The 19,479-nt window shown below is 40.8% G+C and overlaps 1 protein-coding gene across 3 annotated transcripts in view; it reads left to right on the top strand.

Annotated features, from left to right (window-relative positions):
• Nucleotides 1-19,479, top strand: part of GPSM2 (G protein signaling modulator 2) — a 32,752-nt gene that overhangs the window by 6,090 nt on the left and 7,183 nt on the right. The window contains exons 1-7 of one of the 3 annotated variants that reach the window (XM_063165559.1): nt 47-112; nt 9,960-10,275; nt 16,111-16,332; nt 17,381-17,516; nt 17,979-18,121; nt 18,588-18,711; nt 18,984-19,099. In XM_063165559.1, the coding sequence (XP_063021629.1) occupies nt 10,214-10,275; nt 16,111-16,332; nt 17,381-17,516; nt 17,979-18,121; nt 18,588-18,711; nt 18,984-19,099 (803 nt within the window). In that variant the 5' untranslated portion in view covers nt 47-112; nt 9,960-10,213. Of the gene's footprint in view, nt 1-46; nt 113-1,206; nt 1,226-9,959; nt 10,276-16,110; nt 16,333-17,380; nt 17,517-17,978; nt 18,122-18,587; nt 18,712-18,983; nt 19,100-19,479 lie in introns of those variants that run through there. The other 2 variants (XM_063165560.1, XM_063165561.1) reach the window with 2 other exon arrangements.

Genomic DNA, 19,479 nt, shown 5'->3' with positions numbered 1-19,479 from the left:
ACGGCCCCGCTCGGCCCCGCCAGCCCAGCTCGCACCGCGCCAGCCCCTCGGAGCCCCGCCGGCCCCTCGCAGCCCAGCTGGCCTCCCGCAGCCCCGCCGGCCCGGCGCACAGGTGAGCGGTGCGGCGGGGAGCGCTGGGTGGCAGAACGGGGGCTCTGAAGGCGGCCCCGAGCGGGGCGGCGTGTTGGGGAATGGAGCGGCGGTGCGGCCCTGGGCGAGCCCGGTGCCGTGTGCCGGCGGCCGCCGAGCGCCCGTGGCCAACAAAGGCGGGAGGTGCCGGTGCCCGGCGCGGGCGGGCTGTGTGCCGCGATCGCCCCGGAGGTTCTGAAGGGAGCCGGTGCCAGCAGGGCTGTGCATCGGCCGCCTTCGGGCACTTGTGTTGTGCTAACGAGATGGATAAATAAAATGAAAGCATAAGGGCAGGAGCGAAACAGGCTGGTGAGAGAACCGGAACGAAAGAATCTGCGAGCATAACGCGAGGAGTGAGGTACACAGGGAGCAAGCTCTAAACTCGTGTTGGAGAGTTTGAGTTAGGCGTTGTGTTGTGGCATATCTAAACTCGGATTGTACCAAACCTGTATAGACTGCAGGTTTTGCTAGTGTAGTTCCTGCCCTTCTGTTGCTTTTTCACTTTTTCAATGGAGGAGATAGTAAATCAGAAGCTGATGTCTGTCCCCTTATTGACCTGATTGCCAAGACACAAATTTTACCCCACCCTGAAGCTGTGGCCTTTCTTCTGCTTTAGAAGCTGTTTCAGCCAAATGTTGTTCCTGTTAGGTTCTTGCCAGTGACTGCAGGGCTCATGTATCCTGGGTTGCCATGGAGAGCTGTGCAACCATCTCAGAATTTGGAAGAACGTGCTGAGTCTTGCATCTCAGAAGGATCAGTTAAGAGATTCTAGTCCCTGCTTAAATTTTGTCTGGAAACTTTGTGCCTCTTTTTAAGGTGATAATTCGATTAGACCTGAAAATGCTAGCAAAAAGACCTCCTCATAATACAGTCCTTCTAAATTAATTGCTTATATATATTTATAGTGGGTTAAAACTAATTTCTAGGCCTGTCCAAGCGTTCCTTCTTACTAGTTTAATTAATGGTTAGCAAGTTTTCTGGACTGTGCATCCCTCTTCAGTAGGAAGGACTTTGTACTTCCGATTACTTCCTTATAAAGCTGGGACAAAACTTACCTGAAATCTAAGACAGCTTCACTGGACTAAAAGAAACCTGTGTCAGTGTTATCAGTTGCTTTATTTAATACACTGTTGTTTAAATGCTCTTGTAACTCTTTCAAGCATCTTAAACCTGCTTAGGGTTGTACATTGCTGCTACTCTTGCTGCAGAATTACTTCACCAAGTGATGGTTCAAAGGTCAGTCTAAGTTTTGAAAGTTTCTTTTTTCTAAGAAATGCTCCTTGTCCATAGTTTTAACTACTGCACATAAGGGGATTTTTTTTTTTGCATTTATAATTTTTTAGTCTCTCCTCATCTACCACTTTTTAAGTTTAATGGGCAGCATATTTCTACTTGTTGTCCTCCAGGTTTATTGCAGCCTTTGTGTGGTCAGTTTCGCTTCCCACAATTAGTCCTGCCCAGATCAGTAACTCTAGTCCTGCTTTCAGTAGCTTTTAAGGTTAACGTCTTCATGAACTTGGTTTTGTTTGAGGAGTGAGTGATTATCTTACGACTTTCTGAGGGATCAGCCTGTTACTGTTATCACTGCTCCTGCAAATAAAAGCAGAGAGAGGTACCCCGTGCCAGAAAAAACCTTAAACTTTTCTTTAGCCATTTAGTAGCAAGTCAGCTGTACAAGGGATAATATCCAAAAAGGAAAAGAAGGTATTATTTTGTGGAAGACCACAATATTAGGAATGCAAAATACAGGAAAAGCAGAAGTGGAAGGACTGGCAAGAGATGGTCTGAAACACATACAGTGTTGAACAGATGATTAATGTCAAATGGTTTCTTGGGACTCAAATTTGGCCGTGTTTGAGGAATATTTTACTTGTTCATATAATAAAACTTATTTGTGTTATAGGAAAGAAAGCTTTCATTCAGTTGGGTTACAGGCAATATAAACCACATGTGATTTATAAAGAAGGCTCTCTAAATCTATTATTTCTTCTTTATTTCTGTTTGCTATATTATTTTTCCTCCCGTTGCCACGTTAGTATACTCTTAGAAGTTTTGTTCCTTGCCTGCAGCACTTTGGAGCCTGGACTTTATCTAGCTGGTTTGTTAGAGAACAGGATGTGCTACTGTGACCAATTGTATCAGTGCAATAATGCCTGTACAGAGTGGATAAACTGGCAGTGGGGGCCAAGTGGGCTGCAGTCCAGTAGTCATCACACTGATGGAAGAAACTGCACTGAGGAGATTCTGAATAGATTTGCAGCTGCATCCCAAGTGTTGGAATGAATATGCAAAGCAATTTACAACTTGGCACCTCAAGAAGTACTGTTTTCCCTAATCTCCATAGGTGATGTGCTATAAGTGCACTGTACCTGTCTGTGTGAAAAAGCAATGCATTGCCTTCTCAGTGTTGTGTGTTCATCCCGCACCTCAGCTGTTGCAGGCTGTGCTGTAGGCTCATCAGAGAGGATGTTAATGGGGCTGAGGGGCACAGGGGATCACCACAGTGCTGTGGCAGTGACTGCCACGGATCATTGCAGTTGTGCAGCAGAGCTTCTACGAGAGCTGCATCTGCTCCCTGCCAGGTACAGCCGTGCTGGACTGGGGATGGGCTGTGCTCAGTGGCTGCTTTGGCTCTGAATGAGCACCTCAGTGCCAGCTAGGGATTTTGAAACAGCAGCTGTATTGCTGCTACTGTGTCTTACTGCCAGTGATTCTAAGGATTATTATTATTATTTAATTTATAGAATTATAAGGTACCTTCTTCCATTTCTTTGTAAGATGCTTATACAATATTTGTCTTCTTTCTTTTACATACCAGGGTCCCTTTTTAAGAGATTTCATAGGCTAAGAAGGAGCTAAGCTAGGTGGAACATGTTATTGGAGAGCTTTGTGATCAACTTGCTCTATCAGCTCAGTGCAAATAGCCAGCCTTTTGTGCTGAACCTTCCTGTGTGGGGCTCTTTTATGCTGCATAACATGCTCCAGTTCCCAAACTGAAGGTAGCAGAGTGTCTGGTTGCCTGGGAGAGACCTTGTATATGTTCATTTGCATGATGAGATTGTCCCAAAGGAGCAGGGTTCAAATTTACCTTCAGAACTTGGTAACAAAACTGATTTATTGGGAATGATTTCAACTTCCACTGTGAATAAAAGGATTGCATACTGCTGTGTTGTGAACTCTTACTGCAGTCTGTTGTGGCACTTGTGCACTTAGAGTGCTTGAGTGCAAATCTCATCCCCAGTTGAGGGAGATGTTGGAAAGAAGGCAGTGCAATGTTTGTTTTCAGTCTGTGAATGACAATTTGTAAATAAACCTGGATCTGGAATAAGAAAATGAAAAGGATAAGGAATCCTATACCTTGATGTTTCAAATATATGGAAAAATTCTGACCTGTTTTGACTGTGATCTTACTCTGTATCATTCTTGTATCTGAAATCTTAATCTTGCTGCTTGTGGAATTAGTTTTCAGTTGCCTGGTTAGTTTTATGATGGGTATATTAGTTATGTTTTGCTGGCACTTCATGTTCTCCTTTCTTATTTTATCATAGTGTGGGATTCCCCTAGTTCAGGATTTCAGTAGATGGCTCACATTAAGTATCTGCAGGAGTGTCTGTATAATAAAATACTTGTGGTTACTTGTGTTAACTGCACTGGGTTCTTTAACCTGCACACTGACAGTAATTACGTACATTCAGTAGCAAGCTGTTTGCCAGTTAAATACTGGTTCTCTTAGAAAAAGGAATAAGCAGGATATACAGAGTTTGAAAGGCTTGGCATGTTGCAGACCTTTAGCTTTATTTAAAGTCCCAAACCCTCCATTCAGGCAGGTACTCGACAAACAGAGGAAAAATCCTCCTGCTCTCCAGAACAGGGGGAAAGTGCACACAGGAAATGCCAGAGGGCAGGTGGAAATGCTCCTGCATTGGACTCGTGTTTGCCTTTGGCAGAGCCGTGTGAGCCGGGCTCCTGCAGCTGTGCCACCAGGAGTTAACTGGGAAATGAAGGACACCAACCTTCTCTTACCCGCGATTAGAGCCTACCACGAGCAGGGTCTGCTGGCTTTAGGCAACCAGTGAAATAAAGGAAACCCCAAACAAAAATTGGTACAGGCAGAGTGATAAATTCAATATCTCTATTGTTGCCGTGTCTGTCATAATGCAGGGCCACATTAGCAATTAGGTAATGGATGTTGGACTCTGCTCTGGAGCTGTGTTCCTCTAGTTTCAAATCCACGATTTCATTTCCAGCTGTGGGTGTGTTGAGAGCCTCACTTCATTTGAGCAAAATTTATCTCAGAAATTCTTGATGCCTGTCATTGTTGTGGGGGGGTTGTTTGTCTTTTTAAAATTAATTTTAAATATGGAGATGAGTATCTCATTGTTAGGATGGTTATAAAGTTTTTTTAAAAATACAAATAGAGCTAGTGTATTTATATCCTGTAAGGTAGTTTTGGGGGTTTATGCAATATTTTCCTTACCTTGTTTCATACAGTTATTCATATTTTCAAGAAAACAATTTTGTGTACCTACTTGGGACTCTTTGGGACTGTTTTGGGGATACTTGTTCTCCTTTGTCACTCGGGGGGTTCTCTTCCTGTAGTCATAATTGTGACTAAATTGGAGTAAACTGATGATTAAATTAAAATAATTGGACAGAAACCCTTTTCTTGATTTGGGTTTATGTACAGTGCTAGAAAGAAATTAGGGAAAGGAGTGAAGAAAAGAATCAGATTGCTCAGGAGTTTGTGACAGACAATGATAGTATTTGTGTAACTACACATTTAGCAATTATTTTAATTTTTGAGGAGAGTTGCCATGAGTATCTGAATTCTATTATTGGTATTTTTCTGGTCTTTTATAACCTCTTGTGCTTTGCTGGCCATCTGGAAAGACTGCTGGTTACTGAAGTCATTGGGTGTTGGGCGTTAAGTGGCTAAAAAGGGAGATGGAATAATTTCAGAGATAATGGAGTCAAGTTTCCCTCCCTCACTCTAGTAATTCTTTTCTTTTGATTCACAAAAGGCAGTTAGCTCTGCACCTGTCAGTTCTGGTTACAAAATGCCTGTCTGGCCTTATGCTCTCAGTTACAATTTGGTGATTCTCTTTCTAGCAAGGAAATGATGGTTTTCTATATAAAAGATAGCTCTGTGCACCTCATTTGGGCAAAGGAGAGGAACCCTCATATTCCATTTTCTATTGGAATAAGTGAAATTCCAGGCTTGTGGAGCAGTGGCTTGATAGGGTTACAAGTCAACATCACCTCTGGGCCAAAGCCAGTGCAAACCCACCCCTTCCAGCCATTTCAGGGCTGGCTGCAATATTCAGCAATGTGTCTAAGATTTGTGTGGGCCCATATTTATAAGTCAGCATGGTAAATATAAGTGGGGTGGAGGAGGAAGCATCTGAACCAAGAACATGAGATAGTGGTTTGATTTATTTGCAGTTTGACTGATGAGCCTGATGGCATGGGATGTTTAGGTGGGGTCTCTGCCATGCTCTGTAGTGATACAGACTCTGCAGCATGAGCTCTGGGAGGAGCAGCTCAGGAGCTGTGTATGAACTTCAGCTTTCCTCTTGTGTCCATTAGTGTGTGATGTGAGCTGCAAAGGGCCTTGCATGCTGCTAAGCCAGTCCTATAAGAGAATCCCTGTGGTTTATTCTGGGGTTTTGTGCTCAGCAGAGAAATCCATCAGGAGATAAAGGCAGTATTTCAGAGCAGGCATTGCTCCACATCATCATGGTCCTGAATAAAACCTCAAATTCCCCTCATCAGTGAGGGTGGTTTCTGTGTGCACTCGGCTAATCAGCTCTTGAGCAGCTGTCAGAAGTGGTGCAGAGAGGAGTTTAAAATTGAGCTGCCTAGAATAACCACAGTGGTCTTACTACAGTTGTTTCTTGTGTTTGCAGGATCCATTCTCATGACTAGCCGCTTGTACTGTGCTCAAGGTTTGGGAAAATTAGCTTGTGCCCAGCATGGCACACGTTTACTTAAAGGCTCATTGACAGGGGAATATATATCATTGACAGGGGAATATATATTACTGCAGAAATGCTAATGATGATGCTGTTTACTATGTTAATAGTAAATACAATATTACACTTGATGGGAAATTTTAAGGCCTTTTGGTGGCTTCTTTTAGGCTTATCCATTAATTCAGGTAAATTTTTAAAATATCCTTGAATGGCATTGAAGACTAAAATAGAGAATGCTTTACTTCTGAGTGTTCCGTGTGCTATTTGTGTTTACATGCTCTTTTATATTTTGAAGGTCTGAAGCCAAGCTGATCTCTGTATTTCAGTAATTGGACTGTTGGTATATTTTTTTATTGTTGTGCAGTCTGGTTCTTCATTCACAGGGTATGCACACTCTGTTTTGTTTTTAGATGATCCAGTTCAAGCTTCTTTTCTTTTTTTCTTTTTTTTCCTCCTACCCATTCTGTAGCATCTTTCTGAAAGAAAATTCAAACTCAGTTCACCGTTGGGAAATTTATCTTAATCTTGAAACAAGAAGTCTCTGTCACTAGTTTTTCTCAGGAAATGCAGTTGGTGCAGTAGAGCTGCCTTTATCTGTACTTTCCTGTATTAGCTTTTGAGTCTCTCTGTCGGTGATGACTTCGCTTGGCAGATGCTCCTTTCCCACAGATTTGTGAGGAGTAGCAGATGGGGAGAGAAGGCATCCCTTGATCATCTCCTTTAGGGAAAGGCAGAAGGGAGGGAGCTGTTTGATATTCCAGCAGCCCCCCAGGGACCACTCTGTCAGCTGCCCGGCCCTGTGACTGCACAGCAAACAAATCAAACTTCTGATCATCTGACAGGCTCTAAAAAAGAAGGTGTGGGTTGAGGAAAGGAGCAAATGAAGCTGCTTAAAACATACCATTTTGAGGTGATGAAGGAGATTAAAACCATCTTCTCCAGCTGTATTGTGATCATTAGTTCTGTGTACTGCAAGTAAATCACAGCATTGACTTTCTGAAAATTCTGATGAATTTTCACCTGTGCAGAAATGTGGTTTTCTGTCAAAATGAAATGAAAAAAATCTATTGTAGACATTCAGTGTAACTAAGAATTGCAAACTGATTAAACTTATTGTCTACCATTGAGATAAAATTAATAGTATGTAATCAAATCATTGCTGAAGTGGAAAATGCCTTAAAAGAAAGTGACACACCTGGCTGGAAGCTGTGATAGCTAGAACTACTGGCTTGCACACAGGCTTTGGGGAAAGAAATAGCAACTTCTGTTTTATCACTGTCAGGAACTTGAAACATACTGATAGGAATTAAAAATAGGGGGCCTTGGTTTCTTCTGTAATTTTTTTTGAGAGAGAGTGAGTCTCATTCCAGTCTTAGCATTTGTATCACTGATTCAGTGCAGGGATGTTAATGGAAGGTTGAGATGCACTTTCATCATGCAAACCCTATCTATATTCATATAGCTTCTATATAAATGTGTGATTTAACAGGAAAAAATGCAAAGTGACTTTCTGGATGCAATAAGCACACTTTTTTAGACAGAGCATTGAATTGAGGCAAATTGGCCTTTTATTGATGGTTTAATTGAATGTCCTTTAGCTGTTTTTAGCCATGGTGAGTAATTATGGCTCACCATTTTCTCTAAAAAAGAATTGATACAGTGCATGTTTTGTCTGTTGTAGGCTATGAGGGGCTGTACATTTGATTGCCAAACCTCTGCCTTGCTTCATTTGATTTGGGGTGGTGAGGCTGATGTTTGTTTCTGTTTTGGTATCAAACAACTTTGCAATCAGTCACACCAGTTTAATTTCCCTCTTCTGAAGGAGACCCAGCCTTTTCTCTGTGGTCTTTTTGCTCCTACTTCAAAATAACAGAAACCCTTAGGACTTCCTGTATCAAGTAAAATTGTGCATGTAAAGGTTGTGTGTACAGCTTCGAGTGTTTGAGTTCCATCTTGTGCCTTTTGCATTCCCCACTCTACTCAACGTGATTTAGGTTTGGTTCTGATTGCACGCTGGCATGGCTGAAGGCGTAACTGACATCTAATGACTTACAGGTGGAGAAGGCAGGTATGGAGAGCAGGCCCAGTCATTTGGGTTGATCTGTGATGATGATGATGATGATATGTTGGCCAATGTGGGTGTGTCTGTAGCACCCTCCCAAGACCAGGAATGTGCTGTATGGCCATTAAGGAGGGAAATAAACAGGAGCAGTGGTTCCAGCTCTTGGTGGCATCAGTCAGACGATGAGGACAGATGTGTAGCTCAAATACAGTGAAGCTATAAACACCTGATGTAAAATGTACTGCTAAAAATAACTGATACTTAAATAAACACAGATGTTCTGATGTACTTTTAAGTGTAACTGTTTTTTTTAAATTAAAGTTGGCTTTTTATTTTTTAAAAAGCTTTTAAAATTATTCAGTTAATTACCATTACAGTAAAAATATACAAAAAAATTACTACAGTTATCATCTCGTGATGTGTGTGTACCAGAGTACACACTTTTTACTTTGTGGTGCGTTCCTCTGTGGAAGAGAACTTCCAAATCCCTTGGATTTGCTGAGCAGCAGGAGTGCTGGAGGGCTGCTATAGCCTGGGTTGCTTAGGGCCATCTGCCTGTATGAGTTACCTGGGCTGAGGCTGGACAGACTTCTGCAGAGTGAATAGCTGGGACACAGCCTGCCCAGTGTGTGGGCTGCAGGGCTATTGTAACCTCTGGGTGTCACGCTTCCTAATTGCAAAAATACACCCACACCCTCTTGTTGATGCCAAATAATTCCAGTGATGAGCATGGAAGGGCAAAATACTTGTTTAATTGGAAGAATGTGGGTAGTCTGTTTGAGGGCTGCTATCAAGGTAGAGTAGGATGGGAAGCATGAATCTTCACAGCTGGGACTTGATAAAGCTAATGAGAGGAAAAGGCATGGACTATATCGACAATTAAATATGCAAGTTTGCATATTCTTCTGATGACAGCTTTGAGCCTGAGCTCTGTTCCTGTCTTTTTGACACCTCTGCAGTCTCTTGATGAAATATGCATTTGTGAATTACACAACTCTATGTTTACTTGCAAAGGAAGGTAATATTAGTACTGAGGTGTAAATATGTCACCGTCTCTACTAAAAATATGTTTAAAAGTGGGTAAACTTTTGATTACAGGGTTTCTTTTCTGTTAATTTTTCCCAGCCAGCCCAAACATGTCCAATATTTATATGCTGGCTTCTGCAATCCCTTTGAAGCAGAGTTTGGAGCTCACGTTGCAGTGCTGCAGAATTTTTGAATAGGGAGCCAGTGTTAACACCACTTGCCCTCCAAACTCATATACTTCCCCCTTTTCTTTTGGGAGCAGAGAGAAGAAAAGCAAATACAGAGCTTAAACCTTTGCTGGCTGCTGTGCTTACAGTATTACAGCTGGGACAGTCTCCAGAGTGGATGATCTGCAGATGGGATTGTGCCCACCAGTTCTGACTGCTGTGGGCCCTCAGCTGATGGTCAGGGTTTCAGGGGCAGTGTTTACATGTAAAGCACTTTGTGATCTGTTCTGTTTTATGCCTTTCATTCTGTAGTTTTCATCCTTTAAGGTTTTTGCCTGGAACTTCATGAGACCAGAAAATACTAACAAGGGTAAATTCTTCAAAGTGTCCAAGAGAGTGCTGGTTTTTGTTAAACCCCTTTGGCTTTCTCACTTGCCTACAGGAATTGCCATGTCTGTGTGGAAGGCTTTGGCTCTGCCTTTAAGTTCTTGAATGACGTTTCCTGCTTCGTAGGAGCAGTGTTATGCTTTTACATCAGCTGCGAATGCTGATGAGTTATTAACCATGAGACTTCAAGCCAAGCATCTTGTGTTCCCTTTGCAGAACCGAGGCTGAATGGAGCTTAAAGGGCCACAGATGAAAGAAAGAACATGAACATTTCTGAAGGTGTGAGATGTGTCTGGCAATGACCTTCTTACCTCAGTTATAAAGAAGAGTTTTTCTACGGGAGCTTAGGATATCTTTACTCCAGCTTCGTAATATACTAACTGGAATGGTGCTCTGACAGCAATTCCCCATAATAAAGCACTTGCCCTGCTACAGAACAGCATTTCTTTCTCTACTGATAATGTAACTCCATGGCGGAAAAGAATGTTTTGATAAGCATGCCTGAGGATCGCTCCTTTCACGTGAGATACAGGTAAGACTCACTCTGCTAATTTTGCTGTAAATTAGTAAGTGCTGTCAATAATAGAAAGCTAAACAAGTTGCAACAAATAGCTTGATATCTCTGCTAGTAGTGTTATTGAAATTTAAAATTAAACCCTTTTTTTTTCTTGATTTTTGAACAATGAAAATTCACTTTTGCTATGTAGCAGATTATATTAGTATGATTAAATGATTGTATAGTATTGGAACTTGCATGGTAACAGAATAGTACATTATTGCCTGCATTTCTTTGTAGTTGGGGTAGAATGATATGAAGTATGGTAATAACTGCTCCCTCTTTTAGCTGTTGGGCTACCTATGCAAATTGCTGACTTTCGTCTGCTAAAGTTCTCTGTACTTGGCCCATTATTGTTTTTTTCTGAATGACAAAGTATTTTCCTTGCTTAAAATAAAGAGGTTTGATTGATAGATGGAAACTGCTGTGGTGCCTTGCACTCAGAAGTACTGTTCTTGCAAGTGAAGAGGATATGGGATTTCCCTTCTGAGAGCTTTTATAATTTTTCTTCTGAATCCCCTTTACAGACCTGGGACAATGTGTTAGCATTTCAGACTCGCTCTAATGGAGCTGAACTACAGGAGCATTGTGTAGTGCATGGTGTTTGGAAGGGTAAATCTTGCAGTTCATTCAGTAGGAAAGGACACTGGAAGACTGAAATGATTGTTTAAAAAGAAATAAAAAATGTGGTTCTTGTGTGCTCCCCCCACCCCTACCCTGATCATCCTTTCTTTGGAGGCCTTTTCCTCACTAGCTAACAGCAATAAGGCTTTTAACCTGTATTTGTAAGACAGCACATGTCTTACATGTGCTATGTCTTAAAATTAATCCTTTCAACCTTCTGACAATGTTAGATTGCTGTTGGGGTGGTCTCCTCTTCCATTTCATAGAAGTCCTTAATTTCACTTCATACAAGTCCAGTGTCCTGGGTGGCAGTGCAGCCAGCTGGAGAAGCTGTCTCATGGTCAGTAAGGAGAAAAATTAGCAAATAAGCTGTAATTTGCTGTTTTCTCTCTTTATTTGGCTAAAATCTTTATCCTGTGGCTTTGACCCTCACTGTGTAAGCATGATAACTCTGTGCTGAGTGTTTCCTGGAGGGACCCACTGCCCAGCATTCCTCTACCACATTTCCCCACACTGGTGCTGGTGCTCTTGGTCCTCCCCAGACAATTGCAGTATAGCCTTGCTCACTCTTTAATAAAAGCAGGAGCTGTTCAGGGTACTATTATAGAAGTAAATGGATGAAAAATAGGTCAGGGCCAATTGACTGGTATAAACTGACAAGCCAAAAAAAACTTCAAAAAATTTGGCAAGCACAGTCAGGGCACAATGTCTTACTGCTTTATGCTGTATTTCAGTACAGGTTTGAATGAGACCAATTAAAAATATCAACAACAACAATATTCATGACCTTATTAAACTTCTGCAAGAACTATAATCTGATTCACATTTAAAAAACACGATGGCAAAATACTTTTAATTTAAAAAAATACTAAACTTTCCTAAGATTTTGAGAAATTAACAATTAATTCAGTATACTGATCTGGAACTTTATGGTGATATTGATAGCTATAATGTGGAAATATTTTATTTTGTTGGAGTTTAAAATTTAGTGCAGGAAATAAAAGGTCATGAATTACTGGGGAAGGAGTTACCAGTTTTTTTAAAAAATGATTTGCAGGTATTATCTCAGGCTTGTTTGGCTGTGACTGCTCTGGCATTCCATTAGAACTGATTTTAAAGAAGTTGGAGCCCACTCCTAAGGAAAGGCTTTACTGTGGGTCTGTTTCTGACTGTGCAAGTGTTTCTTTCTCCCCACAGTGGTTCATCAGTATCACTTTGACAGTTATAAAAATGTTCATGCTGACGGAAGGAGGGTTTTTTGTTTGTTTTTTTTTTTTAGTGACTGAAAATAAAATGCTAATATTACTTGATTTGTATGAGTAAATGGGTGAATATTTGTAGAGCTTCCTTCTTTTGGTCTGCTAAATTCATACACCAAAACCTTGTAAGTGCTTTTATCCTGACTGGAGCAAGAGAAGACAGAATTGAGGGTGTGGTTTGTGTGTGAGCTGTTTGTTTCCAAGTTTGAAGAAGCAGCGCTGCAGTGGGGCTGTGCTGAGCTGTTTGCAGTGGTGGTGTGGAGGCTGCTGCTCAGGGGGAGAAGGCCAGAGTGAGGCAGGAGTCAGGAGTGGTGTGTCAGCTTCATTACAGTGTGCTTCATTACAGGATGCTGTGGCACTGCTGGTGCCCTGCATCCAAACTAAAGACATGTCATGGGCATGTTTTGTCTCTAGGTGTGTTATTTGTACCAACATGTTTCATGGCAAATTGATGACAGCTGTGTATCCCCTCAAAAGCAAAAAGCCCTCTTAGTAGGAATTGTACTGAGTAAAACTAAATTGTGTTTAGAGATTGTAGTAATCAGGGAGTGTTACTACCTTCTTCCACTGACTTAATTCTTACCCCTTTTCTTGTTCTTATTGTGAGATGAGAACAGCTGAAGGGAGGGAGACAAAACCAAGGAGGCAATTTGCTTAGGGTTTATATTCATAGAAATAATAAAGGTTTAAAATAGAATGTGAAAAAGGTCAGAGAAGAAGGAGGTGGGGGTGGGAAGAAGAAAAATAAAAATACTGGGGAGCCAGGCAGGAGGAAAAGCTTTGAGGGCCAGATAAGGATGAGGTAATTTTACAAATGAGAAATTATTCAGGAGATGCCAGGCAGTTATAGACAGCATAGCAAAATGAAGCCCTGTGTGAGCATTTTCAAGTGATGTCTGAGAGAACCCTATGCTGTTCAGCAGTGCACAGATGAATGGGGCTTGTTCTCTTCTCCTCTCTGCAGATTCAATGTATCTCTTGTTGGGCCACTGGGTGTTGAGTAAATAATTCCATTCAGCCCAGGGAACAGAGAAAGTAATGTCATATTCTCCTTATAACTATTTAATGACTTCCTAAAACATTGATAAGCTGGCCCTGTCTAGTCTGCCAAAGTGCTGTTTAACCATTAGCAGTGACAGCTGGAGAACACCTACGTAAATCCTAAAGAAACCCACCAAACCAAAACAAAAAAAAGTGTTAATTTGCATAAGAGTCCTTTAAGTAGCAGTGAGGGGAAAAAAACAAATACAAACCAAAACCAAACCTCTTCTGAATCCAGTTTTGGTACTCAATGGAAAAGCCTCAGAAACTTTTAAAATAACAGTGATTTCATAGCTCTTATATAACCTGAATAAAATATTGAGTGCAGGCAACTGTGGAAATAAATATTTAATTTTCTCTGTCCTATTTTGGTGTAGTTTATTTAGATTTTGAAATGGTAGGTCAGAAGGAATGGATCCAGATGGAATTAAAGTTTTAATTTGCTGTACAGATTCTAGCAACCTGTTTACACAGCCTCTCAAGAGTTGTGTAATTTTTGCGTTCTTTTTTTACTCAAGTAATTATTAATTCTCATTTTCATTTACTTCCTGTAGTTCTGGTTGAATTTAAACACTGTAGTAACAGCTGATTTTCATCAGTCTGAGTATAAGCCATTTGCTTCTTGGTTGTGTTCTGTATGAAAGATCCCACATCTTTCATTTTTATAAGTTATACTAAATCTAGGGTTGTAAAGTCAAATGATTGTATTTCAGATTCCCTGATGAAACGGTAATGCTATCTTGGCATTTGGCATTTTTAGGTGTAGTGTGAAATCAGATTAATGCAGTCTCTCAAGGGGGGCTGCCATACTGCAGCACTCTGATATTGCCCTTGCAGATTTTTACCTGCTTTTTCTTCACAGATTATGTGGCTGATGTCCCACAGTTATTATTTTTTTTTTTAATAGAATAAATTCACTTACAGAAGCAGAGTCCAGTGTAACAATTTCATTGTTATGTCACACACACATTTTGCTGGAAGTTCTGCTCTTTTTAGCCATTCAGGCAAAAATCCAAGGAGTGTGGCTGTGTAGTGGTCCCAGTCTGCACTGAGAAGCAGCACATTTTCCAGCTGTCACTCTAATTGGACATGTCAGTTAACATGAGGTGCCCGGAGAGAACCTCTTTGGATAGGATTAAGATTACCCAATGAAGTGTTTTAAGTCTTAAACCTTCAGTTGCTGATGGTGTCATCATTTCTGCCTTGTACTTAATTGTACTTAATCATTTCTGCCTTCTTCTGTCTTACATTCCACACATGCACAATGTCATGAGAGCCAGGTGGTGTGTTGTAGCTAACAGGAATGCTCTAACTTCTCTGAGGAGAGTTTGCAAACCTAACAATCCTGCGTGTGTTATGGATCTCCAGCCTGGAAAGTTGGGCTTGGCAAGAGCTTCATGCTGGAGTTATCTTTTGCTGTCAGCATCTTTAGCAGCTACCAAACAGAGAGTGCTTTTTGTTGCAAAAGGTAATAACCATGTCAGTCATCTCGCTGTGCTTAAGCTGTGGCACCTCAAAGACCAGCAGGTATGGTAGTGTTTTGTGTTTTGTATTGTACTTGTGATCCCAACTCTTCTAGCTCTTTGCAAGTCATTAGATTTTTCAAAACTATTTCCTTCCTGTTCAGATTTGAGTAAAAGTTTGTATAATCAGTTTTTTTTTCTAGTTTAAGAAAATAAAGAAATGTATTGTAGTTATGTTAAAAACTTCATCACTATGTCAAGTCAAAAGAGGTTTCGTCTGGTGTTTCCACTAAAATAACTTCTGCCAAAGCCAGCATTTGATTGTCCACTCTTTGGCAACATTAGCATGTACTTTTTCAGCTATTACAGAATGTCTCTTAATGGGTTTTCATTTTGAAAAAAATCTTTAAAAAGTAAAATGCTGACATTTTTGCAAGCTTTTTAAAATGCATGTATCCTGGAAAAGCTGGAGAACCATAGTGCTTCAAGATCGGGACCTGGAGCTGTTGTCTTTCTCATCTTCCTCTCCCCTGCCTCCCTCACATCTGAGAACCAGAAAGTAGGAAATGTTTGGCTAAAATTGTTAACACTTACTGACACGTTATGTTTTGTACTCCTGAGCTCACTGGGGCAAAGAGGCACATAAATGCCACTGTAGTTTTCTTTGTTCATGTTCAAAATGTATTATTCTACAAATTCATTCATGATTGCTGTATTTTGTACCTGTATAATTGCACAATTACTTGTTCATAAAATTAAAAACTATTCCAGTGGGTTCTGGAATAATGGTGTATCAGTGAAGTAACTTGAATTTACATACATTTTGTCATTAATTGAATCTAGATATTTTTTCTTACACTGAGAATTTTCACAGCAGTGGTAGTATAAGAAACTAGGTGCCAAGGAGCATCAAATTACAGAGGCAACAACTTGCAGAAAATTAGTCAGTCTTTGATACACAGAATATTCTAATTTGATTTTTTCCTGTGAATCATTTTGCAGGTTACTGTGGCATCACCCTAAAAATCTGAAGTGCTTCCATTTGTCAGAATCAGTATTTATCAGTAATAGCTTGATTTCTAGGTAACTTTTCTGAAATTATCTAGATGGTGAAAACAGTTTTTGAACCCTTCAAGTGCTGCCTATGGACAAAGCAGTGTCTGGTTTCCTCTCTGAGACTGAATAAATAAGAAATTGTAGCTGTTTGTTCAAATGTTATTTTGCTCCTCACCATCGAAATTGTCATTTCCATTTCAGCCTTGGTTTCTGTAATACTCTAAAGCAAAGCTCATTGGTAGTGGTGTGTTTAGGATTCCCTCTCCTAAACAAATAGAGGCCGTCTGATAAAATAATGCCATGTCCAGAGCTCAGGTGCTGCACTGTGTGACACTTGGAGTGACTGCTGGCCTTTTGTCCCTGTGCAGGATGGAGGCTTCCTGCCTGGAGCTGGCTCTGGAGGGCGAGCGCCTGTGCAAGGCAGGAGATTGCCGGGCCGGGGTCTCTTTCTTTGAAGCTGCTGTGCAGGTTGGGACTGAAGATTTACGAACCCTGAGTGCTATTTACAGCCAGCTGGGCAATGCCTATTTCTACCTGCAGGAATATGCAAAGGCCTTGGAATATCATCACCACGATTTAACTCTTGCAAGGTAATTGTTCTCCATGCCATCCCATTCTGGGAGACACGAGCAGCTGCCTGCTCACTGTCCTGCCAAACCCTGCACTAATACTGGCTAATGAGTGAACGTGGTGGGGCTGGGGGCCTGGCAGGTCACTTGGGTGCCCTCTAACCTGGCAGCTAATACTTGGTCTAGCACCATAATCCCAGAACTGACTGAGGCCTCACCAGGTTTCTGGATAATTAAATGGCTGCTTTAAATCCACCCTTTCTTTACCCTTTCATGTTTCTAAAACTCAGTGCTTCTAGTTCTCCATATTGTTGAGCTGCTCTCTTGTTTACTAGACAGAACTCCCTAATGTTTATCTGTGTAAAACTCATAATGTAATACTGTGAAATCTAAACCCTATACCTTTCATACACTGTTTATGTGTCTGACTTTTACTGATTTGTATAGGTCCAGTGAAAGGCACAGGCATACTTAACCTCAAATTGGCATAAATCTGTTCTTCCTCCTGCCTTACCTTGCTCCTGTGCTGTGATCTTGGGGCATTTGTTTTGTTGGGTTGTTGCCCAGGTATGACAGTGTGAGTGTTTCAGTGGCAGTCTCTTGCCTTAGTCTCATTTAAAATGTAGAAATGAAGCGGTGCCGCGAGCTGCAGAGGAGACTGTAAGTCTTAAGCCTTACAGTTAAGTGTCTTGTTAAGTTAAAGAAGATTTTTACTTAAAAGGAGATGGTCAAGTAAAACACAAATGCAGTTTAACCTCTCTTTCTAATGTTGGGACTGTCTTTCTAAATCATCTTTCAAGAATTTTCTCTCTGTTCTCTTCTTAAAAGATGTGAATTTAAGAAATAAATGTTGAGCAGATGATCAATACCCGCAGCTGGCTAAACAGCACTGACAGAAGATGTCTGTAACCACAGACTGAGCAACGTTTGAGTGCATTTCAGCTATAAAATGAACTGAACACATTTACATTTACATAGTTGTGGTCTCTTCACAAATTCATGTCATTCTCTCCCATACATTGGTTTAAATGATCCACTGTTTTCTGGTACTTAATTGCTGTTATTTTAGGACGATTGGAGATCAACTGGGAGAAGCTAAAGCCAGTGGGAACCTGGGCAACACCTTAAAGGTCCTTGGGAATTTTGAAGAAGCTATCGTTTGCTGTCAGAGACATCTGGATATTTCCAGAGAACTTAATGATAAGGTAAGAATTGTGCAGGAATTTGGATGGAAAGTGCTAACACACATTCCTGAACCTGGTGGTACTGGTAAGGAATGGGCACTTTTCAGAGGGAAATAGTGAATATTCAAATTTTTCCTCTAGGCAGCACGAATCTATTAGTTGGAATACAGTTGTTTGTACCTGGAAGACTACAGGTCCAAGTTAAATATTACCCTATTTTGTGGTGGTTTTGTTTGTTTTAAATTTAGTTTTTAATGGTAATTGACCTCAAGAATATGTCTTGCTCTTCAAAAAGAAGTAGTATGCAAAACAATTGGATTGGGGGCTATGACTGGGTAGGTGATAATATGTTCAGAATGAGCAGAGTGGTTATTAACAAGTAGTTAAGGAACATTTTTCCCATCTATGGATTGTACAAATAGTTGTTGTGACAGAAAACTTTGAAGCACGAAATTTTAATGCCTTCTTTTACTTCTGGTTCAGGTTGGAGAAGCAAGAGCACTGTATAATCTGGGAAATGTATATCACTCTAAAGGGAAAAATGTAGCTAATGCTGGGACCCATGATCCAGGGGAACTTCCAGAGGATGTGAAAAATGCTTTACAGAAAGCTGCAAAGTATTATGAGTAAGTAGGAGCTTTAAGTGTTGGGGGCTGGGAGGATGTGATCATGTAGTTCATGAGAATGTGGGAGATCTGCAGGGCCATGAGCTATGGAATGCTTCTCTGCAGAACTGAGGTACCTGTCAGTTTGGTGTTTTCAACAAGACATGCACTGGTTTTTATCCTGCCCTCACTTGTACTGCACCTGACAACCCTTAGTTAGAAACCAGCAGAACTCTTCAAACCAGGCTGTGTAACTAGAGGAGAGCACACTGGCTTGAGTTAGAATGCAGGGGAGTTTGGTAGCTCACTGAAAGTATTTCTTACTCAGATTCATGGTTATTTAAAGGCCATTAAAATAGGCCAAACTAGAATATCTCTGCCTTTTCCTTTATATAAGAATTTTTAGAATTAGTATTTAAATGACTGTGAGAAAAAACCCAAACCATTTAAAAGTCACTATTCTCCTTCTCACTCTCCCTCAAAACAGGGAAAACCTGTCAATAGTAACAGAGCTGGGTGACAGAGCAGCACAAGGACGTGCCTTTGGAAATTTGGGAAACACTCACTATCTTCTGGGCAACTTCAGGAGTGCAGTTTTAGCCCATGAACAGGTACAACGATGTGCTAGTAATGAATTCTGTTCTAGCAGAATATCAGGTTGCTCCTGACCTTTAGTGCATGTGTTGTGTGCTGGATCTTGTTGCAAGCTTTTTAATGCAGGTTTTAAATCTTAATGGCATAAACTTCAAGTTTGGCTGTTCTTATATTATCATAGCATTGTTGTTGACCTAAAGAATGCAATTTTTTCTTGCATTTCTGCATGCAAGTGTATGTTACAAAGTATAAAATGGAGTAACTAATGCAGCTATTTCACATTTTTAAGCGTCTCCTCATTGCAAAAGAATTTGGTGATAGATCAGCAGAAAGAAGAGCATACAGCAACCTTGGAAATGCCTACATATTCCTGGGGGAATTTGAAACTGCTGCTGAATACTACAGGTGAGTGACTGCTGACAAACACAATTTATATCTCTTGTACAGTTTACTTCTGTCGTGCCTGATACTGTAGCTCACTGTGGAACAGCCACTGCTTCAACACATACTTTAGAAAAATTTCCATTTGTTTAGCAAAGAAATTTTTCCTTTGTTGTTTAACTGTTCTGGTTCTCTTAAGGGAGGGGCAGCATTAATGCTTTTTATATTTTTTAACTCTTTTGCTACTTTAAAGAGTTTCTTTGCAGTGCTGTAGACGGACATCTTTCACTGCTAGGCATTTATTGCCATTATTCTAGAAGCAGGCATTACTGTCTGAGCTCTTAGTGAGTGCTGGAATGATGTGAGCAGCTTTCCTTCCCTGAGATGGGTGGCTGCCTCAGGTG

This window comes from Melospiza melodia, chromosome 11 (assembly GCF_035770615.1).
Source record: "Melospiza melodia melodia isolate bMelMel2 chromosome 11, bMelMel2.pri, whole genome shotgun sequence".
Taxonomy (NCBI): Eukaryota; Metazoa; Chordata; class Aves; order Passeriformes; family Passerellidae; genus Melospiza; species Melospiza melodia.
The sequence above is the reverse complement of the archived record's forward strand: the minus strand, read 5'-3'. Positions and strand labels throughout refer to the sequence as shown.